Here is a 26,135-nt window from a genome sequence, read left to right on the forward strand (position 1 = left end):
CTTACCTGTGTTTTCAGGGCTTCATACCAACACAGGCCCGCTTCTTTTCCGTTTCTGCAGGGTTGCTTCCATTCCTCTATTTTCTTAGATCAGAAATCTTGAAGTAGTAATTGATTCTTTCAGACTGTCACCAGATTAACTCAATATAGTAAGTCCTCACTTAATGTCATCCGTAGGTTCTTGGAAACTGCAACTTTAAGTAAAACAACACAAAATGAAACCAGTTTTACAATAGATTAATTAATATAAATAAGAGATAAGTTCCTAAGGTATATTGCTAGTCACAAAAACATCACCCAAATAAAGACTTAAAACATTTCTATGTTAAACAAAATAAATGTGAGGTATACATATATATTTAAGAAACATTAATAAAAAACAAGATCATTATTTTCCAACTCACTGATTCCAGCTCAGGGTCCTGGGTGGCCAGAAGCCTATCCAGGCAGCTCAAGGCTCAAAGTGAGACCCATCCTGGACGGAATGCCTTTCCATCAGAGGGCACATCACACACACCCACACTCATCAGACTGGTACAATTACAACATGCCAGTTAACCTAATGTGCATATCTGTGGGATGTCTAGGGAAACCAGAGTACTGGGAGAAAACCCACAGACATGAGGAGAATGTACAAACTCCACACAGACAGTGGCTCCAGCTGGGAATTGTCCCCCCCCCCCTTAGCATTGTAATAAAATGACATCTGAAAAAATGACATTATTCAAGGATCTGCTATAGTTCTTACAAATGCCTTTCACAGCCATCCCTTTCACTATATTTTCATTGATTCTAGCCTAGCCTAGCTTAGTTCGTATATGGAGTAATAACCCTCCAAGTGTCTAATTGGTCATTATACTCTCAATTTCCCTACCTTCAGAACTATTTTACACATTATATGAATTTTCATAGTATACTGCTTTCTGTCATGTCACTTTTCTGCCCAGGCTTTCTGTCACTTACAGTATCAAGTATAAACACCTCTTGCTTAGTTTTCAGGCCTCTTTGGGAACTTACACAACCTATTCCTGTGCTCTAACTCCAGTCCTGTTCTTCAGACTGATCTCATTTTTATCCTCATATACCTTGTGCATTAGGGTACCCATTCTGCTGCTAGAACAAAGACCTCAATAACAATGGCTTAACCAAGATTAGTTTTCAAGTATAAGTAGTTCAGGGCTAATGTGGTGGTTCCATGATATTGAGCGCCTGGGAGCCTTCTTTCTTGTTGCACTCCCTAAAGTCTTTCCCTCATCTGCAAGGTTAAAGATGGTTTACCTCTATCATTTCAATATTCCAGCTGGTGGGGGAAAAATGGGGAAAGAGAAGAACCCCATTCCTTTTAAGGGCATGATATGGACATTGCATATATAATTTCTGCACATATTCCATTAACAGGAACTTAATTGTAAGACTACACATAAGTGCAGAGATGCTAAGTAATGCACCCAATTCAAATCCTACAACTATGAAAGAAAAGGAGTCCCTACCACATCTACATCTTGTTAATTAGAGGACAGACACACACGTGTGCATGCATGTGCACACGTATTGTATATACATCTGTATGAATACATACTATCTCTGATAACAAGGTTAGAATTAAGAAGATTAATTTTTAAGTAAGTAACATACGTATGTGGTTAAAAGATAACAAGAAGAGCTTGTAATGAAAAATAGTTACATATTCTGTTCCTTCCCACCGCCAGACTCATTGTCTAGAGCAAACCATTTTTAACTGTTTTTGTTTCTTGTAATTATCTTCATGTCTCTAAATCATATGCTTACACCGTTCCTTGTTTTATCAACTTTAACTATCATCTACTGACCTCCTATTAAGATAGGTGGGTATTTATACCCTACAAACCTCCCTCCTGCTGACATAGTTTTTGCTTCCTCTTTTGTGGTTACCTTTGTAACTTTGAGAAATATATTTCAATCTCAACTTCTTGTTCCAAACTGACACTACCTCTAAGCTCCTCCACTTTGTAAGAAAGGATATTAAGGAGCGGTCCTCATTTTTCATCTTAATGAGTGGCTTTTACATTGTCAAAGTTAACATTTACATGTTGTTCTGAGCAGTAAATAAATCTTTTGCATTTTGTTGATTTTTAAGTGTCTAATATCAGTAATCATCAGTAATTGTATAACTGTTTCAGTATTTTGTTGAGCTATATAGTGCGCTACGAGTTTATTCTCTATTTGTGTCTATTATCACAGACCTCTCAGCTACAGAAGTAGTCAAATGTTTTCCCTTTTTTTACACTTCATTAGTTTCTTGAAATTCTGCTACAGTTTAGTTTTCTTCATATCTAAATCATGACTCTTGTGTGGTATTTTTGTTTCTTTCTTGGAATTTATCTTCCTCTGCACCATTCCTCACTCCTCAAGTTGGAAAGAGAAACATAACTTTCTTAATGTGGCTCTAATTTTTTTTTGTTTTTAAAATTATTTGCCTTATAGCTTTAATTCTATTGCATTCTCCTTTTGAATCCTACTAACTTCTCATTTGGATCAATTGCATGTTTAGACCAACATTATTTCATTAGGGTCCTTGGTCTGTAGGGTGCAGGGAATTGGGTATGGGTGGTTCCAAAGCTGTTCACTATTTCAGAAAGCTTAATGGTAATTGCCCATTTATTCATAATTAAGGCTATACACCCAAAGTGAAACATTAAATTACTTTGCTGTTTGCCAGAAATATTTAGGGCACTGGCAATTATAGATGCCAGATTACCAAAAAAGGGAAAATGAATTAATGACTTAGTTAATATAGCTTGGTTTAGGCATCATTCTAAATATGGAATTCTGAGCAAAAATAAATAATAAGAACCTTTTGAAAATTTTGAAAACCACCCAATAATGGCCTGATAAAGTTTTATTCTGAACCTTTATGTATTCAGCTTTCCCCCCCCTTTTTTGTATGTGTTCAACTTTTTAAAACCATTTGGGTTTTTAGTACATTTCTTTTGTTTCTATGGCCTAAGAAAATAGCCAAAGGAGCTCACATATTTGATAGAAGTATATTATTTAACTTAAGGGAGGTAATAGTTTTAATTTACTTTGATTTTTAGAATGTGCCTTGAACAATATGTTTGATTTTAGATGTCACACTCTGAGTATCCATCTAGAGAAGAATGATAAGTGAATATGATGATGGTTTTAAAAACTGATTAATAATTGAATTATTGAGTGAGGCTACTTAACCCGAAAAAGATAAGACTTGAAGTGGTCATTATATGTCTTCAGGTATGTAAAAAGCTTAGCCGGATAGAAAATTCAGTATATCCTTTGTGGCTTCAGAGAACAGCACTAAGGGTTCATGTAAATGAGTTATAAAGAGGGAGATTTTATTGTAATACAGGGAAGTGTTCTGATAGAGTGGTATGAATGTAGAAAGGGCTGTTCCTTGCCTGTGGAACTCTTCAAGTAGAGATCATGGTATAGATTTATGTGATTAGATTTGATGGCTTCTAAGACTCCCTTAACTGGGAAAGATGAATCACCTGTCTTGAATTTGAATTGCATTCAGGGCACATGAACCACTCAAGAATTATTTTGGGAAACGAATTAGTAGACATCACTAAGCTATTTGAATATATTAGTAGCAGTAGAGTAAAGTGGTCAAGAGGAATCTAACATCTCAGTTTGAATGGCCTTTATTTGCTCTGTGATTTTGAACAACCTGGTCTTTTATTTAAATTCAATTTCATCATAGTCCATAAGTTCATATCTTAAAAGCGATAGTGTATGTGATGTACTTAGGATTTTGTCTGGTGCTTGGTAAATATTCAGTAAATGATATCTCTATTATTATTCTGATTTTAAAACTTAAAAAATCTTTTCCCTTATTTCACCATTTTATTTTAATAACCTTTTCAAGTAGCTTTCCTAAAGCTTATTTGTGTTGAAATATTTTCTATTTGGGTTAATTTATTTAAAACTTATAATATTTTAAAATGGAAAGATGATATAAGCGTGTCTTTGCCAGTCTGTGACTATATTTACACTGTTTCTCTATTTGGTGTGCCTGCCTTGTTTGCTAATTTTTAAAAATACTCCTTTGTTATTTGGAGGGTTTGTATTTATACCTTTTACAGTGTCTTTAAACTACCTTTTTCTTAACTATTTACTATTCAGTCAGTTAGTATTGAATGGTGTCCTTCAATTCCTCCTATTACCTGTATGACAGTGATCTGATGCTACTTTGGCCCGTTTTCTCCTTCCATTGTTTGTGGTTGCAGTCCTCCTACTTTGTCAGAACAAATAACACTTAAGTATTATTATTCCACCCATGTCTCCACCCTCGTTTTAGTCTTTGCTCTACAATTGGACATGTGTCCTTTGCTGATATATCCCAGCTTATCTGGGTTAGATGAAGCATATCCTCTAAGATTTCTTAGGAAGAGCTTTGTGTTCAGCATTCTCTGAGTTCTTGCACATAAATTTTTTTTTTCCCTATGACCTTGATATTTGAAAAGACAGCTTGGCTGGGTATAAAATCCTTGGCTTACACTTTTAAAAAATCAGCTTTATTGAGATATAATTTACATGAAAATTCACCAATTTTGAGGTTACAATTAGAAAAATTTGACAAATACAGTGTGTTACCGCCACCCTAATGATAAATAGCAGGGATCAGCAAACTGCAGCCCATTAGCCAAATCTGGCCTGCTGCCTGTTTTTAGAAATAAAGATTTATTTTAACACATCCACGCCCTTTCATTTAGTATTGTCTGTGGCTGTTCTTGTAGTACATCTCCCAAGTTAAGTAGTTGCAGCAGAAGCTATATAGCCTGCAATGCCTAAATTACTTACTATTTGGATCTTTACAGAAGTTTGCTAATTCTTTCACTTAGAAAGTTCCCTCATGCCCCTTTCAAATTAATCTCTTTTCATCCCCAACCCTTTTGCCACTATAAGTTTGACTTTTCTAAAATTCAATATATTTGGGACCTTATAGTGTATAGCCTTGTCTGGCTTCTTTTATTGAGATTAGTGCTCTTAAGATTCATCTGTGTCCTCGGGTGTATCAGTAGTTTGCTCCTTTTTATTGTCAACTTGCACTTTCTTTGAAATCTTGAAAATGCTTCTTGATTCTTTCTTTGCTTTGAATGTTGCTCTTAAGAAACCTAATGGTTGCCTGATTTTTTTTTTTTTTATCCTTATTAGGTAACTTAATCTTCTTGCCTTGAGGCTCCGAAGAGTTTTTTTCCTTGCCTTTAAAGTCTGATAATTTTATTTGTGCATGTCTTGAAGTTGATTGTTCCTGGTAATACTTTTACTTACTTTCTGTTAAGTTTTTTTTTTATAATATAGCTTTAAATATTGGATTCTGTTTAATCAGCTGATATGTTATTTGCTTTTTTTATATATATAGTAGTTTTGAATGGAGCTTTTCCCCTCTGTTTTTACAGTTCATGAATACCTTTTGTCAGTATAGTGACTTGCCGTTTCTTTAGTGAATGATGATGTTGGTAGTAGTGGTGAGAAAAGGGAAATAGTTGATATGTCTTGTTCCTCTTTTCTTTCTGCAGGATCCTTAATTTTCTCTTCTTCTTTCACTTCATTGCCACATGAAGAGGCACCATCCTTTCCCTGTTTATCTGATTCTCTCCCAGAAGCAGTGCTTCAACTGGTCGCCACCTCCAGTCCTACTAAATTTTTTTAAAACATCTTTACTAAAGTATAATTTAATGCTGTATACTCAATCCATTTAAATTGTAAAATTCAGTAGTTTTTAGCAAAGCACGGTTTGGTTAAAAATATTTATTTCTGGATTGTTAAAGTCAAGTTCATTCCTTTATTGTTACAGAGTTTAGATCTGTGAGGAAAGAATTGATAGTTGGGGGAACCAAATATTATTTTATTGACCTTACTTTCCTTTTTGAAAAATTTGTTTCTCTTGATCTCTGTAATAGTTTATCTGCTTGATTTTCATTCACTTCTGTGGTTGCCATTGAATATCTCCATTTCTATGGTTGATAGCCCCCAACTGAATAAATAATTCTTTTTCTCCTTAACTCTGATCCTTTTCCAGGATTTTTCAAATCAATACAGGACATTAGCATCTCAACCATTACCCCCTCTCTCCCCCAAATCTAATCAGGCAGGTATATACTACCTACTAAATGTAACTCAAATCCTCTACTTTTCTCCATTCTTACTGTTTTAAAGACCACATTGAGATTACCTGGGCCATAGCAGCAACTTCTAATCTTGTTCTCTTTCAGTCCAGTCTCCATGACACAGCCATAGTACATCTAAAGTACATCTGATCATTTTACTCCCAGCTTAAAATATTTGCCTCTCTCATTTCAGAAAATGGAATCATCAAGACAGATAAAGTATTTGAAGTAATGCTGGCCACCGACCGCTCCCACTATGCAAAATGTAACCCTTATATGGATTCTCCACAATCAATAGGTAAACTTTGGATTTTTGAAGATGTTACATTTTTACTCATTTACACTATAATTTTTGTAAATAAAAATAGACCGAGGCACACGTTTATCTATTATTACCTTGCTAGTTTGAATTTTATGCCTTAGTAAGTTTTATAATCCCGAACAATCCATTTTAATAAAATGATGTTACAAATATATGAAGCATCTCTTCTATCTTCTCAAACAACATATATGTAAAGAATTTTTTTAAACAAGTTTTCTTAAAATATATTTTGAATGAAAATTTACAGTTTAAGCTGAGTCCCAAGTTTTCCTTAGGGGCCTTAAATGTTGACTAAGGTTGTTTTTCTCATTAGCTCAAGGAAAAAGTATGGTTGTTACTGACTTCTGTTTCACATGCCCTGATTTTTTGACTTCTGCTTGATTTTAGAAAGTTCCATATTTAACTCCTTCTCCTGAAGCAGGTTTTGCTGAACTGCTGAGCCTTGGCAGTGGGCGCCTTTGAGGCTTTAGAAGTGCCTCAGGATTCTGTCGGCAGGCTGCCATGCTGTCTTCTTTTGAAGCACTATTAACAGTCAGCAGAGAAGATCCTGAGGAGCTTCTGAACCCCGAAGGCACCTGCTACCACCGCTCAGTGAAAATTGCTTCAGGTGCAGAAGCAGGTAAATAAGTTTTGAGAAAGCAGTACTGGAAGAAAAAAAAAACTAAAAGCCAAAAACTAAGAAAAGTTTGTGTGAATTTATATTGGGTGATAGTATAAAGAATATATTGGAAGTAGTTTATTATCTCTTAAGGCACTTTGCTGGTTGGTCTAGTTTTTTTTTTTTTTTAAGTTGACAACTAGGAAGCAGTTTAATTTTACAAAGATTTTGTATACCTATTATATATGGAAGCTTTTCTTCTTTTTATAAATCTGAAAGAAAAGTCATAAATTGATCATCTCAACTTACTGAGATTCTTCCTTTCTTAGCTAACTATACAGGAGAAAAAATCTTTAGAAATAGTGGGACTATTGTATTTCATGAGCACAGTAGCCTTTGGCGTGATTGTATTTTCAAATTTTAACTGATGCATAATAGTACTCTAATGTGCAAAGTAAAAGTTCTGTTTCCTTGAGTTCATAAAAATGAAAAATATTATGAAAGGTAATTTATGGATGTTAGAAAAGGAATTACGTAGACTGTTAGGTATGTTTTTGCAGCTGAATGTATCAGTAGTTCTCTTCTTTTGCAGGTTTCCAAGCAACAATCAGTGCTCCGCACATGGTAAGTTAACTTTGGTCATTCGGGTACTGATGGATCCCGTGTTGCCTCTAAGATCATTTTCTTCAGTCAAAGATTTAAAGAAAGTTTTAAACTTTTAGTTATATCAATTTTATCATCTATGAATTATAGTAAATTGGTAATGAACATATTAATACTTGGTATATAGAAGGCACTCTTCTTGATAGAAACTGTCATTAAAGTTTTTGGTGGTTGCCATTGGTAGACCGAATCATGTAAAAATTAGGTATAAGAGGTTGTTTAGTGATGACTTAAGGGAGAGAATATGTCAAATAATGAACATACTATCAAAATCTCAATTGAATATTATATTTTATTTGGAAAATTTATTACGGACTGGTCAAGTATAGCAGCTGTATAACTTTCAGAAGGAACTGTTTTACATTATGTAGCACTTTTAATCTGTTGGGAATTTTCTTGGGTTTTAAATGTCAGTTATTTGAATGAGTACTCTGTTGGTTTTGGTGAAAAGAACAATAGCTTTTCTGATTCTCTGCAAGTATTTGGGGTTAGAGAAGCTCTTATTTAAACTTAGAACCTTCTTTTACTAAAATAAATTATACGTCTATATTCTTAGTGAACTGATAATTATACTAGAAGAAATATAGGAAAATATAAACACCAAGTAAAATGACTTAAGACATGAACAAAGACAAACCCTTAAAAAACCTGGCATTTTTTGCATTATAAAAGTTTGAGATTTCCGCAGAGAAAATATGTTATAAACAAATTGAAAGAAGTATAAGGCAAATTTCTACATATACATATATACATATATATGTGTGTATATTCTGTAAATTAAGTAAAAGCCCAAAAGAAAATGGGCGAAGTGTAAGAATGATAGTTCATAGAAAAAGAAATACAATTGACATTGGTATTTAAACAAATGAAAAAAATGCCATCTTCACTTATAGTTAGTAAATTGCAAATTAGCACTACAGTGCAATACCATTTTTCACCTAGATTGTCAGAGATCAAAAAGTTTGACACTTTGTATTGGAAATGGGAAATTGGCAGTTATATACTTTTTTTTTTTGGTGGGAGAGTACATTGATAGTGTTGGAAGGCAATATGACAATACCTATAAAATGTGAAACGTATCTTAGACTCTCTAGTTTTATTTCAAGATATTTATCCCATAGTAAATTTTACAAGTCCAAAATGACTTAAAGATATTCATTGGTACACTATTTACAATAGGAAAAATAGCAGTCACTAATAGCCCACTAATAGTGGATGGTTAATAAATTATAGTACACTCAGTGAAATGCTGTGAAACTTTTAAATGAGGAAGCTCTGTGTAAATATGGTAAGATCTTCAGAAAACATTAAGCACGAAGGTAGAGTACAGAATAGTATTGAGTATTCTTTAACATACAAAAACAAATTATACACACATATGTACGCATGCCTTCCTGTAGGCATGAAAACTAAAAACGATTTCTTCTAAGGTAGGGAATTCAATGATTGGAGGGATAGGAGTGGAAGTGAGATCTGCTTTTCACTCTGTCCCCTCTATATGTTATCAACTTCTTTCTCTTTCTCTTTTTTTTTAACCCATAGAATGGGAATGGCTTTTTAATGCATTACCTAGTCAAAGAAATTAACCATTTAAAAGAAAAGTGATAATCTTAAGATCCTTGCAAGCAGTTTTAGCTACATAAAATGAAAGATTATTTGGAAACATTCATTTAATCCTAAAAGTTATTTTAGAAAATTGGTATGCAACATGTTTGGAAAATTGACTGGAGTGGTCTTTTTAGATGTTAAGGGAAATACTGTGTGAATTGTTTTTTTCCCTTGAAGTTTGGTGCTGACTGTCATTGCCAAACAAAACATGGCAATAACTCAATGGCAAAGGATGCATTTTTTTTAAACAAAAAATAACAGCTTTATTAAGATATAATTCATATACTACAAACTTCACCCATTTAAAGTGTGCCAGTCTATGATTTTTAGTCTATTCAAGATTTTGCAAACATCACTACTTTAATTTCAAAATGTTTTCATCACCTTAAAAAAGGAACCCCGTACCCATTTAGATCATCCACCTGACAACTACTAATCTGCTTTTGTTTCTCTGTCTGTTCTGGACATTTTACGTAAGTGGAATTATGACTGGATTTTTATTTTTTGCACAGAATTTTCAAGGTTTATCTATGTTGTAGCATGCATCAGTGCATAATTTCTTTTAATTGAAGAATAATATTACATTGTATGGCTATATACCACATTTTGTTCATTTGTCAGTTGATGGACATTTTAGTGGTTTCCACTTTCTAGCTACTATGAATGCTGCTAGTGTGAACAGTAATATACAGGTTTTTGTCTCTACATGTATTTTCAGTTCTCTTGGGTATCTACTTGGAATTGCTGGACCATGTGGTAATTCTGTGTTTAACAATTTTTTCTTCAGAGCCTTTATTTTTATTTTATTTTATTTTACAATTTAACAGTATACATATATATAAATGTATGTATGTATGTATGTTGCATTACATGTTCCCCTCCCATAGTTAGATTTCTTCTTTTGGTCACCATATATTTGACCCCTTTTACTCCATTTACCTCCTTCCACCTCCCTTTCCCCTCCTCTCTGGTAACCACTAGTCTATTGTCCATGAGTCTCTGTTTGTTTGTCCTGTTCATTTGTTGCTTTTAGGTTTATATCCCACATATAAATGATATCATGTGGTTTACCACTTTGTCTGGCTTATTTTGCCTAGAATAATTATCTTGAGGTCCATCCATGATATTGCAAATGGCAATATTTCATCTCTTCTTATGGCTGAGTAATATTCCATTGTATATATGTATCACTCTTCTTTATTCAGTCATCTGTCCTAGGATACTTCAGTTGCTTCTATGTCCTGGCCACCATGAATGATGTTACCGTGAACATTGGTATGGAAATATATTATTGGATATGAGATTCAGGTCTTTGGGGTAAATACCCAGTAGAGGGAATGCCGGGTCACATGATAGATCAGTTCTTAGTTTTTTGAGGAGCCTCCATACTGTTTTCCATAGTGGCTATACCAATTTGCAGTCCCACCAGCAGTGAATGAGAGTTCCTTTTCTCAGCATCCTTGCCAACATTTCTTATTACTTGTCCTATTCTAACAGGTATTGAAGTGGTATCTCATTGTGGTTTTGATATGTATTTCCCTAATAACTGGCAGTGATGATCATCTTTTCATATGTTTGTTGGCCATTTGTATATCTTCTTGGGAGAAGTGCCTGTTCAGGTCCTCTGCCCATTTTTAATTGTATTGTTTGGTTTTTTGTTGTTACTGAGTTGTATGAGTTCTTTGTATATTTCAGATATAAGGCCCTTATCGGAGGTGTTGCTTGCAAATATATTTTCTCATTCAGATGGTTTTTTCTTTACCTTGTCGACACTTCATTTATTTTTGCTTTTACTACCCTTGCATTTTAGGTCAAATTCATAAAAACCTCTTTAAGTCCAACGTTGCTATGTTTTCTTCTAGGCATTTTATTGTTTCAGGTCTTATACTAAGGTCCTTAATCCATTTTGAGTTAATTTTGGTGTGCGGGGATTAGTTTCATTCTTTTGCAAGGTGGCCTTCCAGTTTTTCTAGCACCATTTATTGAAGATGCTTTCCTTTTGTATATTTTTTGGCTTTTTTGTCAAAAATTATTTGCCCACATAGATATGAGTTTATTTCTGGACTCTCAATTCTGTTCCACTGGTCTGTGTGTCTGTTTTTCTGCCAATAGCATGCTGTTTTGATTACTGTCGCTTTGTAGCATAATTTGAAGTCGGGCAGAATGATGCTTCCAGCCTCGTTCTTTTTTCTCTGAATGGCTCTGGCAATTTGGGATCTTTTGTGCTTCCATATAAATCTGATGATTTTTTATTGTTTCTTTAAAACATGCCCATTGGATTTTGATGGGGATTGCATTAAATCTACATAATGCTTTAGGTAATATGGTCATTTAAACTATGTTGATTCTTTCAATCCAAGAACATGGAATATCTTTCCATTTCTTTATGTCTTTGATTTTTTTAATAAGGTCTTATAGTTTTCATCATATAGGTCCTTCAGATGTTTTGTTAGATGTATTCCTAGGTATTCTTTTTTTTGCAATTGCAAAAGGAATTATTTTTTCCACTTCTTTTTCTGACACGTCATTATTAGGGTATAAGAGCGCAATGGATTTTTGAATGTTGATTTTGTATCCAGAAACTTTACTGTATTTGCTTATTGTTTCTACTAGTGTTCTTGTGGAGACTAAGGTTTTCTATATAGAGAATACTGTCATCCATAAATAGTGACAGTGTAACTTCTTCATTTCTTATTTGAATGTCTTTCATATCTTTCTCTTGACCGATTGCACTCACTAGGACCTCCCACGTAATATCGAATAACAGTGGCGATAGTGGACAGCCTTGCCTTGTTCCTTAGAGCCAAGGTTTTTAGTTTTTCACCATTAAGTATATGTTGGCTGAGAGTTTGTTACATATGGTCTTTATGATATTAAAGTACTTTTCTTCCATACCAATTTTGTTAAGTGTTTTGATCATAAATGGATGCTGTATCTTGTCAAAGGCGTTTTCTGCATCTGTTGATATGATCATATGATTCTTATTTTTTAATTCGTTTATGTGGTGTATCACATTAATTGATTTGCATACGTTGAACCATCCCTGTGCCCCTGGGATGAAGCCCACTTGATCATGGCGTATAATCTTTTTAATACGTTGCTATATTTGGTTTGGTAGTATCTTATTTAGGATTTTTGCATCCGTGTTCATGAGAGATATCGGTCTGTAGTTTTTTTTGTTGTTGTTATTGTTATTTTGACCAGGTTTTGGTATCAGGGTAACATTGGCCTCATAAAATGAGTTGGGAAGTATTGCCTCCTCTTCGATTTTTTGGAAGAGTTTGAGGAGAATAAGTATTAAATCTTCTTTGAATGTTTGATAGAATTCACTGATGAAACCATCTGGTCTAGGTCTTTTACTTTTTGGTAGGTTTTTGATGATTGTTTCAATTTCCGTACTGTTGATCAGTCTATTTAGATTTTCCAGTTCTCCTTGATTCAGTCTAGGAAGGTTGTATATTTCTAAGTACTCGTCCATTTCTTCTAGGGTATTAAAGTTGGTGTTATATACTTTTTTCATAGTATTATTGTATGATACTTTGTATTTCTGTGGTGGCTGTCCTCATTTCTCCTCTTTCATCCCTGATGTTGTTTATTAGTGGCTTTTCTCTTTTTTCTTTAGTGAGTCTAGCCAGGGGTTTGTCAATTTCATTAACCTTCTCAAAGAACCAGCTCTTTGTCGCATTTATTTTTTCTATTGTTTTGGTTTTCAATTTCATTTAATTCTGCTCTAATTTTGATGATTTCTTTCCTTCTGCTGACTTTAAGCTTCATTCGTTCTTCCTTTTCTATTTTTTAAAGATGAAGTGTTAGGTTCTTTATATGGGCTTGTTCTTGGTTTTTGATATAGGCCTGTAATGATATGAACTTTACTCATATGACCGCCTTTGGATGATCTTTCTGTCCATATCTGACAGTGGGGTATTTAGATCCCCTACTACAATAGTGTTTTGATCTTTTTCTCCCTTTAGTTCTATTAGAAATTGCTTTATATATTTCAAGGCTCCCTGATTGGGAGCATAGATATTAATAAGTGTTATGTCTTCTTGGTGAGTGATTCCCTTATCATTATGAAGTATCTCTCAGCATCTCTTAGTACCACTACTACCACTTTTCTCTGAATGCCTTTTGCTTGAAATATGATTTTCCACCCTTTCACTTTGAGTCTGTATTTGTCTTTGGATCTGACATGTATGTGTCTCCTGGAGGCAGCATATGGTTGGGTTTTGTTTTTTGATCTAATCTGCAACTCTGTGCTTTTTTATTTGTGAGTTCAGGCCCATTAACATTTAGGGTGATCATTGAAATACGAGGTTTTCCTATGGCCATTTTATCTTTTATCTTCTGGTAGTTCAGTGTTTCCATTGCTTCTTTGTCCTTGTGTGTCTAATTTTTTTTTTTTTTTTATTTTGATTGGCTTTTGTGAGTTTTCCCTCTGGTCCTTCTTGTTTTACGTTGTATGCTTCAGTTCTGAGTCTTTGGCATGTGGTTACCATTACGAATATGTAAAGGATAGTTTTTTATATATATATATAAAGGATAGTTTTATATATATATTAGTCCATTTTCTTCTATGCGTGCCTTATGTCCATTCCCGTTTGTGAATTTGGATCTTTGACTCCTCCCCTTTTCTGTCAGTATTCTCAGTTTGCCCCTATGTATGCTGAACGTTCATTGCTATCTTGCTATAGCAAATCTCTTCATATTTTTAAACTTATAATGCCCTGTTCTTAATAAGGGTTGCACTCCTCTGCTTCTGTCTGCCTGCTAGTCACCTTATTCCTAGTTATGTATTTATTTTTTGTCATTTTGTTTCAGGTGAGCTGACCCCTTTCAGTATTTCCTGTAATGCAGGCCTCGTAGCAGAGAATTCCCTCAATTTTTGTATGTCTGGAAAGGTCTTTATTTCTCCTTCATATCTAAAGGAGAGCTTAGCTGGATACATTATTGTAGGCTGGTAGTTACTTTCATTTAATAGTTTAAATATTTGATTCCACTGCTTTCTGGCTTGTAAGGTTTGTGCTGAGAAGTCCAATGATAATCTAATGGGTTTTCCTTTATAGGTTACCTTCTTCTCTTCCCTGGCTGCCCTGAGAATTCTTTCTTTGTTGTTGATTTTTGATAATTTTAATACAATATATCTTGGAGAAAGCCTTTTTTTGGGTGAGAAAATTGGATTTTCTGTTGACTTCTTGAATTCCAAGCTCCAGCTTATTCCTTAGATTTGGGAAATTCTCATCAACTATTTGTGTGAAAATGCTTTCTAATCCCTGCTCCTTTTCCTCCCCTTCAAGAATGTCTATGATTCTTATGTTTCCTCTCCTGATGGTATCAGCTAGTTCTTGGATTTCTCTGTCATTATTTTTCATTCTTCAGTTTCTCTTTTCTTCCCTCTGATTTATTTCTAGATTTCTGTCTTCGATATCACTGATCATTTCCTCCATTTGGCTGACTCTATTTCCCAAGCTTGCTATTTCATTTTTCAACTCCTGCAATGTGTTCTTCATCTCCAGAAGTTTTATTTGGTTCATTTTGAAGGTTTCAGTATCCTTGCTAAAGAACTCACTCTGCTCATCAAGTTGTTTTTTTAATTCCCGAAATTATTGATATGAATTGTTTCAGATCTCTCTGAGTTTTTTCTGATATACCATCCTCAATTCTGTCATTTAAGTCACTTATTTCTATGTCTGTAAGCTTACTTTCTGGAGAGTTTTCTTTTTCTTTATGAGCCACCTTGTCACCTTTGTTGATCAAGGTGTTTAATGGACTGTTTCTCCACTTGGGCATTAATGGAAGTGTATTCTGCTCCCCACTCCCCGCCCGCAGAAAGAAGATTTATTATATAAAGGTCTCTCTTTAGCCTGTTGCAAAGACGGCATTTTTCTTTTGGTGGCATCTAATCTTTTTGGATCCCTGCTTTATATAAAGTCTTAACAACACTTTTTTATCCTTCTCTTCAGTCACACTCGCTACCCTCAGTCTCAGTCGCTGTCAGTGTTAGTGACAGTTTTGGTATTCTTTACTCAGATTCCCCTGGGGCTCTGCAGTGATGGGTCTTGGAGGGTATGGGAGGAGAGGCCCTCTGGATCGGGGCGTGGGGGGTGCGGTTTAGCCTCTTTTTTTGCAACCACTGCTGGTAATAATCACAGTTGTTTCTCTGCCATCCCCTCTTTTCTGCAGTCCCCACTTCTCTGCTTTCTGCCCTGATGCCTGAGCTCTGCTGCCAGCTGTGGGGTGCTCACAGCATTCCCAAAGCAGGGCTGCTCAGGGAACTCGCCATACCTTCTCTCCTCCACCTCCTGCAGGGAGCTCTGGCTGCTTGAGGCAGCTTCTTTGTTTCTTCCTGTTCACTGTCAGACCCCCAGAGTTCTGACCTGTGGTAGCTCTTTTGTACAGATCTCACACTCAGACATGCTGGTGTGCAGTTTGATTGTTTTTTGTTGAGTTTTGGATGTTCAGCTAATTGTTATTTCAAGGGGAGAGATCTGGGGACATCTCTCACTTCACCATGTTTCTGACCTCACCTAGAATTTTAAAAATCACTATTTTAATAACGTTTTGTAATCAGTATGATGATAGAATTAGACAATGGTCTAACTATTAAAAGGAAGGTTGTTAGAGAACAGGAATATCCATGTAGTCTCAAATTACTACTCTACATATTACTTATTAATAACAGAGAAAATATGACATGAAAATAAAGTAATCTAGTGGTCACCACATTTATTGAGTGGGTGAATTTGTCAAGTCCTAAGATTGCCCAACATGACGCACTTCCTGATGTGATCTAATGGGAAGTGCATAGCAAGCCCTGTGTGGTGCTCTTGCTAAAAAAAGTCTTTGATCTGAATCTAACCATGAGGAAACTGACACATCCGGAATATGGGGTATTATGTAGGACAACCAAATAGGGCTCCTTAAAGGATTCAGTATTCTGAAGAACAGAGAGAAGTGGTAGGTGGAGGAGAGTTAGAGGGAGAATATTCTAGATTGGCATATGTAGTGTGTGAATCTTGAATGGGTTGAGGGGAAAAAAAGCTGTAAAGGACATTTTGGGGACAAAAGAGGAAATCGGAGTATGGTGCATGTGTTAGATAGTACTAAACTGATGACTGTCTTAAGTGTGTAATGATGGTTGCGAAGGAAGATGTCCTAGATTTTTAGGGTTTTTTTCTTTCTTTTTGGCAGATGTGTTTAGGAGTGAAGTATGATGATGTCTACAGCCTATTTTTAAATAGTTTGGTGAAATAGCATGGCACACTATAAACAGTTGGTGATTCTGTATGAGGAGAAAAGGGTGTTCATTGTGTTTCTAGTTTTTCTGTGGGTTTGAAATTTTTCATAATTATAAAAATGAACTTTTTAAAAAACTTAATTTTTAGATTTAGAGGTGAGCATGAGTTATCCAGAAAAAATATTATCTGTAGCAGTAAAAACATGAAAAAAAGCTAATAATTGTGAGTGAAGGCCTTAACATTTTAAATCTAATGAGACTTTAATAACAGCATATCCCCTTTGAAAAAAACCAAATCTTATGCAAATATAATCGTGAAAAAAAAATTCCTTAGTCTCTTTTGGAATTAGGTTGGGAAAGTACTTCCTATTGTTTGGGGATTGGCACTTAAGTCTCTTCTAGTCCTTTGATTTCTGGATTCAGGAAAATCAAGTATTATTGGAGTTGTTTTGTTTCTTTGATTACTTCCATTTTCTTATAGTGTGATACTTGTCTTATTAATGGAAATTAATAACTCTCAGAGAATTCTGATTATTTTAAGAGTGATGAAAGCTGCAGATCTTTATCCCAAAAAATGTACACAAACTCACCACATAGTCTCCATCCTTTGGGTTAAGTCTCTTGTCTAAGAACAATAGCTTTAACTAAATAAAATATGCCCAGCAGTTTCCTCAGTAAAAGTTAATCCAATATGAATTAATTATTCCAATTAGAAACTTCACTATCTAGTACTTTCTTGCTCTACATCAGTTCATAATGATGATTCAGAGATAGTGTCCCATTGTGCCATTTTGAAACATCAAAGAAAAGGTTTTAATCAGGTTTATTTATTTTTTTTAATTCAAAATAATCTCAAATTTACAGAAAAGTTTCAAGAGCTTTTACTCCATTTGAGAGTAAGTTGGTGAAATGATGCCCCATCACCCTTGAATACTTTAGGGTATTTTTTCCTTAAACAAGGATATTCTCCTGCGTAACCACAATATAACCATCAAACTAGGACATGAACATAGGTACATTACCACCATTTAGCTTCAGAGTCCTTTCAAGTTTTTCCAGTTGTCCGTATGATGTTCTCAATAGGAAAGGATCCAGCAGAATCATTCCTTTTTTAGTCTCCTTCAATCCAGAAGAGTCTCAGCCTTTCTTTGACTTTTATGGCCTTGATTCTTTTGAAGAATTCAGGCCAGTTATTTAGTTGGATGTTCTTCCGTTGGGGTTGTCTAATTTTCCCTCATGATTAAAATTATGCCTCTTTGGCGGGAATATTAAAGAAGTGATGCTGGGTTCTCATTATAATCCTGTCAGTGTGCAATTTTGATTGGTCCCATTATTAAAGATATGATCCTCATTTGATTAAGGTGGTGTCTGCCAGGCTTCTCCACTGTAGAGTTACTCTTACTCACTTTTGCAGTTAATACTCTTGTGAGGGGGGGCCACTTTGAGATCATATAAATGTCTGTTCCTTAATTACTTATTTATGTCAATGTAGTTTCTTGGTTTCCTATCTTGTTTCCCATATTTAACTTTATTTTATTGAGAAACCTGGTTCCTTTCTCCTTAATATAGTTATTTGATCATTCCCTCCGTAGGTAGCCAATTTCCCACTGCTGTCAGCGTCCCCCACTCCTCACCCCATGTACTTCCCCCTTCTCTACCATTCATGCTCTGACACCTGGCAGTGATCTACTGTGGTGTGCAGAAACCCCACCTGGCAGTGATCTACTGTGGTGTGCAGAAACCCCCTCTCCTAGCTTGGGTTCTGACTCCTGTTTTATTCCATTCTCCTGAGTGCACGTAGATGCCCTCTTTACCCTGCTCGGGCTCTGACACGTCTGACTGGGCACTACAGCCATCCGCTCTGCCAACCCGGTGTGGTAACTACCTTGCTCCGCCCAACTTAATGGTTTTAGGATAGACCTGTTCAGAAAGGGAAGGAATGGGACAGGATAACAGGAGAAAAAGGGAAAGAGGACGTTAACCAGATTTTGTTTGACTAACCAAGTCATTTCAGTCTCTGACCAAGCAAAAGAGGAAAGCCACTGATTGTTTGACAGTTATATACAAGGTTTCCTAAGAGAGTTTACCAAAAACACACTAAATAGGAGTAAAAGTTTAATTACTTGTTAATTTTACCTTTATATATGACTGAAGTACCTTAAAGAGTAGCAGCAACAGATCATCGTGCTGTAACGGTTGAATTTCCATTAATGTAAGCATTATACCTTTCATTTGTAAATCTTATGGATTTATAAGGTACTTTAATACATTATTCCTTTAATTGACAATGATACATCTGTGAAGAAGTCAGGATAGGAACTTCTTTTCTCTTTATCTTAGCAACATGGCAACTGAGGAACAATGAGCTAAAAATAATTTCCAATGTCATGGGGCTAATAAATGTACAACTAGTCAAATTCAGTACTTTTGTCATTTAATCCAGAACCCTTTTTCATAGGTTTGGTGGTTTTCACTCTATAGGCAAAAACCTCTTTGCAAAAAAATCTATGATTCTCTTTTGTGGAACCATTTTAAAGGGAATCCCGAACATAATATTATTTCACCCTTAAATACTTAAGTATAAATTTGAAAGATTTTAAAAACAACTACAATGCCATATCATATCTAACTGTTCCTTAATATTATCTTATACCTAGTCTGTATTCAAACTTTGCCAGGTGTTTCAAAAAATTTTTTTTACAGTTGGATTTGCTTAAATCAAGATCCAAACAAAGTCCATACATTGCATCTTCCTAATCTTTTAGCCTTCTTAGTCTCTTTTAATGTTAATAGTTCCCCCCTTTTTGCCCCATTTATTTATTGACAAAATTCATTCATTTGTCCTATAAAATTTTCTATATTTGAACTTGATTAATTGTTTCTTAGTGGTATTTAACTTGTTCCTCTTCTTTTTTTCTTTTCAAGAACACTTCCTAATTGTTCTTTTGGCTGTATCACATCAGGGCATACGTAATGAGCTATACTTCGGTGATTGAAATAGTATTTCAAAAATTTTTTTAACAATTTATGATATACACACAAATCTTAAGTGTGCAGATTGATGAAAGTTTATATGTAACCATTGCCCAGATCAAGATACAGAACATTTCCTGTACCCCAGAAGGCTCCCTCATGCTCTTTCCTAGTCCACTCCCATCCACAAGATAACGAATATTCTGGCTTTTATCACCCAAATTAGTTTTCTAAATAGGGAGTTACCAACCTGTCTTCCATTTTCAACATTACCTGTTTCTGATGATTAATTTTTTTTATTTTAACATAATTCCAGACTGAAAAGAAATGTAGGAATAGTACAGATAATTCCAATATACCTTTTACCCATGTTCCCCAAATGTTATCATTTTACAGTATTTGCTTTACCATTTATTTCTCTCTCTCTCTCCTTCCCTCTCCCTTTCCCTCATTCTCTATACACACACATACACATATATATCAAATTTATATATATATTTTATGAATTTGGGGAGTTATTTCTAGGCAGAATGCTCTTTTCCTTTAAAAATAGGATATTTTCTTAAATAACCGCAGTACAGTTATCAAAATCAGGAAATTACCATTAATCCACCACTATTAACCAATTTACAAGCCTTACTTAGATTTCATTAATTGCTCCAGGAATGTCCTTTACAGGAAAAGAAAATTGCATATCAGGAGTTTTATTCAGTTGTCATATATTTTTAGTTTTCTTTAATCTGGAACAGTTCCTCAGTCTTTTATGGTCTTGAAGATTTATAACTACAAGCCAGTTATTTTAAACAATGTCTCCTAATTTAGATTTATCTGCTGTTTTCTCATGATTAGATATGGGTTACACATTTTTGGCTGGGATATACCACTAGTGATGTGTTTTAGCAGACGTCATGTCATGATAGTGTGTCCCATTGGCGTTGGTAACTTTGGTCGTCTGAGTAAGACAGTGTCTACCAGATTTCTCCACTGAGAACTTTTTTTCTGAACTCCACTGTAAAGTTACAGTTTTCCTTTTTGTCCACTAACTTTAACATCCATTTATAATTTTTGCCTGAAATAATGAACTTAGAAGATCAACTGGCAATTATTTCAGAAAGAAATAATGTTTATTAGTCGGGAATAGTTTTCCCTTATTCTCTGTTTGTGTATGTATAGATATGTGTACATATTTGTGTATTTTTATCAACCAAGATCTGTTAGTGAATATTTTATTGCTATAGGGTCTGATGATTTTTAATTGTGAACATACCAGGTGTTTAAAGGCAGTTTTTAAGATAACATTTAGTAGTTTTAACCTCATACTTTGGAAAAGCACTGAAATAGGAGTTTGTAAAGAAGATAGAGTAGAGAAGGCTTTATTTCCTGGTTTGGTCCAAAGTATAACCAATATGATTTTATTAGATTTATAATTCACATATACTGTAAATATAAAAATATATATCCTTTGGCTCCCCTCATTTCCACTTCTGGGAATTTATCATATAGGTATACTTTATAAGATTATTATAAAGATTGTTATATTATCCTACAGATATACTTTTTAAAATGATTTCACCTTTTTTGTTATAGCAGATTAGATCCGATTTAAGTATCTCTCATTAGGAATATTTGTTGTTGTAACACATCCATACTAGAATATACTCCTCAGCCATAAAAAAGAATGAGCAAGCTTTTTAAGTATTGATAGGAAAGGTTCTTCAAGATATAATAAATGAAAAAAGTGCATATGCATTTGCTTGTATGTATGTAGAATGGGTATGTTTGGAAAGAATCACAAGAAACTGGTAATGGTTGCCTTTAGGGAGAGAAATTGGTTGGGGATGGGGGTGGTTGGGATGGAGACTTTTCACTGTAAATCCTTTTGTAGCTTTTGACTTTAAATATATTAAAATTTTAAAATTCACACACTGTGGAGATCAAAAATTATTAAAACATTTAATCTAAAAGTAAGAATTTAATCAAACAGAATTTTCTTATGTGATTCCTTTGTAGATATAGGTGCTACATAATGTGTTTTCATAGGTAGATGATAATAGTAGAAAAATTGGTATATAGTGGACAACTTTATTTATATGCCATGATATATGTACTTTATAGAATTGTGAAAAAATGGATATTTGCTTCATTTTGTTTTGGCAGCATGCATATGCACTAGAACTTTTATTTGATCAATTGCACGAAGGAGCTAAAGCTCTTGATGTAGGATCTGGAAGTGGAATCCTTACTGCATGTTTTGCACGTATGGTAAGACCTTTATTTTTCATTCTGATCCCAATAGAAGCATAGTGTATGATTTGGCTGGTTTTGGTTGTTGTTATTGTTGTTAGCAGTTTTTGAAGATTTAAAAAAAAATTCCATTAAGATAGTGGTTGAAATATATACCACTTAAGGTTATTTGTTGTTTCCAGTGACAGAACATTCCATCCAAACTGGCAGAGCTAAAGGGAATTTATTTGGTTTATATAATGGAAACATCTAAAGTTGATCTGGCTTCTTTTGTGGCTGGATTCAGAAGATCAGATGTTATTGACAGTGGGCTTCTCTGTGGTTCTTGGTTTGGCTTTGCTTCTCTCCACATGCTGGCTTCATTATCAGATAGGCTTTTCTGTTGTGGTCACAAACTGCATTTTTCCAAGTTCTCATCTGGTAGAAAATAATAGAGAGAGCGTGATTTCTAAATAGGCCTACAGGTTTATTAAGAATGAGGGTAGAAGTTCTTTTATATTAAGAAAAGCACTCTTATGAAAACACCTTATTATACTTCAGCTTTTATCACAAGATCCTTATCTGGTAAATGACTACCAGAGTATAAGCCTGGAGGCCTACTCAGGCACCTTGAGGAAAGGTTCATCTGTATTCAGATAATCAGAACAAGTTGATTTGGAAAAAATCTTATCTTCGGAGGCCTGATCAGAAGGTTCTGGTCTAGTAAAACTGGAATTTATGGATCCATCTTGGACTAGAATCCATTTAACTTACTATAAATGTATCATCAGCAGAACACTGGCATTAAGTTTCAGAGCCTGTGTTTTGTCTGATTTTTTCCATTGAGATATTTTAAATGTCTGGAACAACACGTGGCACATAATAAGGACTTAGATATTTTTTTGCAGTTTCTTCACTTGTCTTATAGAAGTTAAGTTCTCACTAACAGAATGTCTGGGCCTTTTTTTTTTAAGCTTAGAAATAATATTGAATTAGTGATATGTTTTCTATACTTAATATTTATGATTTCAGAGGAAAAGTTATTTTTAAAAAATTATTTGAGTTATTTTTTTAAAAACGATGTTCATTTAAGTTAATATTTTTCACACATTTACCATGTGCTAGTCAGTGTTCTAGGTGCTTTTCATGTATTTTCTTATTTAATTCTCACATCATATATGAGGTATGTACCTCTTTCCTTCTCATTTTACGGCTGAGGAACCTGATTCATAGAATAACTTGCCAGAGTTATACAGTTGTAAGGGAGTGATGAAACCCAGGTCTTTATTGTGTTAAATTTATTTTACAATTAATATTTCTATTTGTGGCCATTTTATATATTTATATATTTTATACTTTCCATATATGCCAGTAGAATCATTGTAGAAATTCCTATAAAATTTTTTATGTAACATTTTAATATTTAGAGTCACACTTCTACGTGGAATTTAAATAAAAAATGGTTGTACTAACTACCATTTAATACTCCCAGTTAAGTCCTACTTCAAGGTCCTGGATTTAAAATTAGAAATCAAAGAATGATAGCATTTTTCTTAGTATTACAAGTTTTTATAATTTATTCTAGCTTCTTAATTACTGAAATATATTTATTTGAAGATTATAGTTGAGAAATTTTTACTTGGTAAATTATAATAAACAGTAACAATCTGATTGGAGGCTTAAGCTGTTTGTCTTTATTTCTCATTGCAGAATGACTTTAGATAAGGAAGCACTTTAATGATACTTTAGAACTAAAGACAAATTTAGACCAGTAAGCTATTGAATTCTCCCATTTCCAGGTTGGAGCTAGTGGAAAAGTCATAGGAATTGACCACATTAAAGAGCTAGTAGATGACTCAATAAATAATGTCAGAAAGGACGACCCAATGCTTTTGTCTTCGGGGAGAGTGCAACTAGTTGGTGAGTATCAGAAAACTAAAAAATTTTCTCTCTGGAGAATTTTTATTTTCAGAAGATCCCAATGCAAGCTAAATAATGCTCAGCTAATTACTGCATTTTAAAAACATTCACTTTTGAGTAGCTTTGAAAAAGTTATTTGGAAATATTAATACTAGTTTCACCTTGACCATAGGTGACATGGCTATTTCAGAAAATGCCCACGTTGAGTTCTTTGTTCATTGCTTTTTAAAGAAGTAATACCAAAGTCACAAGTGTTTATTATAAAAAATTTAAACAGTGCAAAGATGTGTAAGATAAAAAAGCCTCTCCTTTTCCCTCTTTAATTTTCTAGACATGTGTATGAATAAAATGACACACGTAGTTTTTTTAATTGACTCATACTATACCAATTGTCCTATAGTTTGCTTTTTTCCCCACCCATCTTTATACAACCGACATATTTCCATGTGAACACATTTTGTATTGTAAAAAATAAACACTGAAAAATGCATAAAACATAAATGTGAAGTTTAACAAATAGCTGTTTATTACCACACTGGTCAAGAAATGGAACATTATTAGTGCCTTAAAGTCCTCTGCTTGCTTTTTCCTTGTCATAACTCCCTCCCTTCTCTCTAGTGGTTACCACTAGAGAGTATGCATTTACTACCTAACTGTACTTCCAAAATGCTGTTTAATTTAATTTTGAATTTTAGGTAAATGGAAGCAGGTAGTATATATTCTCCGCTGAATGACTTCAGTCAATATTATTATGTTTGTAAGATTCATCTATCTTTTTGCATAAAGTTCATTTTTATTGCTGTGTAGCATTCCATTGTAAGAACATCACCAAAATTTGTTTATTAATTCTACCGTCAATGGGTATTTGGGGTTGGTTCTGATTTGGGGATATTTGCAATGCTGCTGTGAACATATGTGTACATAAGTCCAGACTTCTCATATGTACACTCCTCATACAAGCACTCATTTCCGTAGGAGTGTTATTGTAGTTCATAGGGTGACCATAGATACTATAAAACTATGTTTTAAAGTTACTGAACCAATTTACATTCCGGTCAGCAGTGTATCATGGTTCCTGTTGCTCCACCTCCCTGCCAACACTCGGCACTGTTAGTTTTGTTTTTTGCCCATTCAGTGAGTGCTTAGTGGTATCTCTTTGTGGTTTTAATTTTGTCTTTTTCAATGGATTTGAACACTTTTTCATATGTTTGGCCATTTGAATTTCCTCTGAAATGGCTATTCAGATATCGAGTTGTTTATATTTTTCTTTGATGTGTAGGACTTTTAGAGACTAGTCCTTTGTTTATGTATGTATATTATATATCTCTTCTCCCACTCTATGGCTTACCTTTTCACTCTTGTATTTGTACTTTTTTGTTAAATAGAAATTCTTAATTTTAATGTACCCAAACTTACCAATGCTTTTTCAGTGCTTTCTGTGTCCTGCTTCAGGCCACTCTGAAGTTACAAAGATATTCTTCTATGTTATTTCTCCAAAGATGTATCATTTTAGCTTCTGCACATTTAAGGCTTTGCTCTTCCTGATCGGTTCTTGTGTATGTATGAGCTATAAGGGTCAAAGTATGTATTTTTTTCCATGAGAATATTTGGTTGTTCCACTACCATTTATTTAAAAATATATGCTTTCCCAGCTTTAAACCTCCTATAGTTCTACACACTAGGCAGTTCTATCAGCACAGGTTTTTAAAACATATATATTTTGTTCTTTTAGTGGGGGATGGAAGAATGGGATATGCCGAAGAAGCCCCTTACGATGCCATTCACGTGGGAGCTGCCGCCCCAGTTGTGCCCCAGGCAGTGAGTCGTTTTTGTGTGTGTGTGTGTGTTCGCTTTATTCAACTAAACCTCTCAAAACTTTATAGATGATGTTCAAAATATGAGACTTTTATGTCATGCACTTTAGTACAGTTAATAGCAAATATCTTTTCATATGCAGATGTATAAATGACATCAAGATTACTAGACCCCAATTTGTGGCTGTCTCATATGAAGCAGTATTTGATCCAGCAAAGAACTAGTACACCATTGAATTGGGAAAATGCCCCTGGAGTTCATGACATGATAATCACTTTGTGTTTTATTAAATATCAGAATATGCAAGACTACGTTAGGTGCATGGGAGAGACCAGGAAGTATTTGCCATACATTTTATCCTCACAAAGCTTATATTCTAGAAAAGATGCATCATATATATAACAAGGAAATTAATGCTGTGATAGCAGATGATACATATGAATGGAAAGGAAAATGTGTACTGTAGAGTTCAAGGGAGTGAGAGAGTTTTGTATAGAGTGGTCTATACAAAGGAGACTTTAGACAGGAACAGAACTTGAACTGAATCTTCCAGAATAGTAGGATTTCTTTCTATGTTAGCAATGAAATGGAAGGGCGTTTCAGTATTGTGCATTATATAGTTAAGGAAATAGTTAAGTACAAAATTGGTTTG

The 26,135-nt window shown here is 34.3% G+C and overlaps 1 protein-coding gene across 3 annotated transcripts in view; it reads left to right on the top strand.

The window, feature by feature from the left end:
* The window catches only part of PCMT1 (protein-L-isoaspartate (D-aspartate) O-methyltransferase), a 44,212-nt gene that overhangs the window by 4,136 nt on the left and 13,941 nt on the right, over positions 1-26,135 (top strand). For all 3 annotated transcript variants that reach the window (XR_004951357.1, XM_036222624.1, XM_016160146.2), the window contains exons 2-6: positions 6,321-6,425; positions 7,640-7,671; positions 21,683-21,787; positions 23,548-23,668; positions 25,401-25,486. Coding sequence is in view for 2 of the 3 variants with exons in the window: in XM_036222624.1 (XP_036078517.1) it covers positions 6,321-6,425; positions 7,640-7,671; positions 21,683-21,787; positions 23,548-23,668; positions 25,401-25,486 (449 nt within the window). In the remaining variant the exon portion in view is untranslated. The remainder of the gene's footprint in view (positions 1-6,320; positions 6,426-7,639; positions 7,672-21,682; positions 21,788-23,547; positions 23,669-25,400; positions 25,487-26,135) is intronic.

The sequence above is a fragment of the Rousettus aegyptiacus genome, unplaced genomic scaffold, assembly GCF_014176215.1.
Source record: "Rousettus aegyptiacus isolate mRouAeg1 unplaced genomic scaffold, mRouAeg1.p scaffold_m13_p_1, whole genome shotgun sequence".
Lineage (NCBI taxonomy): Eukaryota > Metazoa > Chordata > Mammalia > Chiroptera > Pteropodidae > Rousettus > Rousettus aegyptiacus.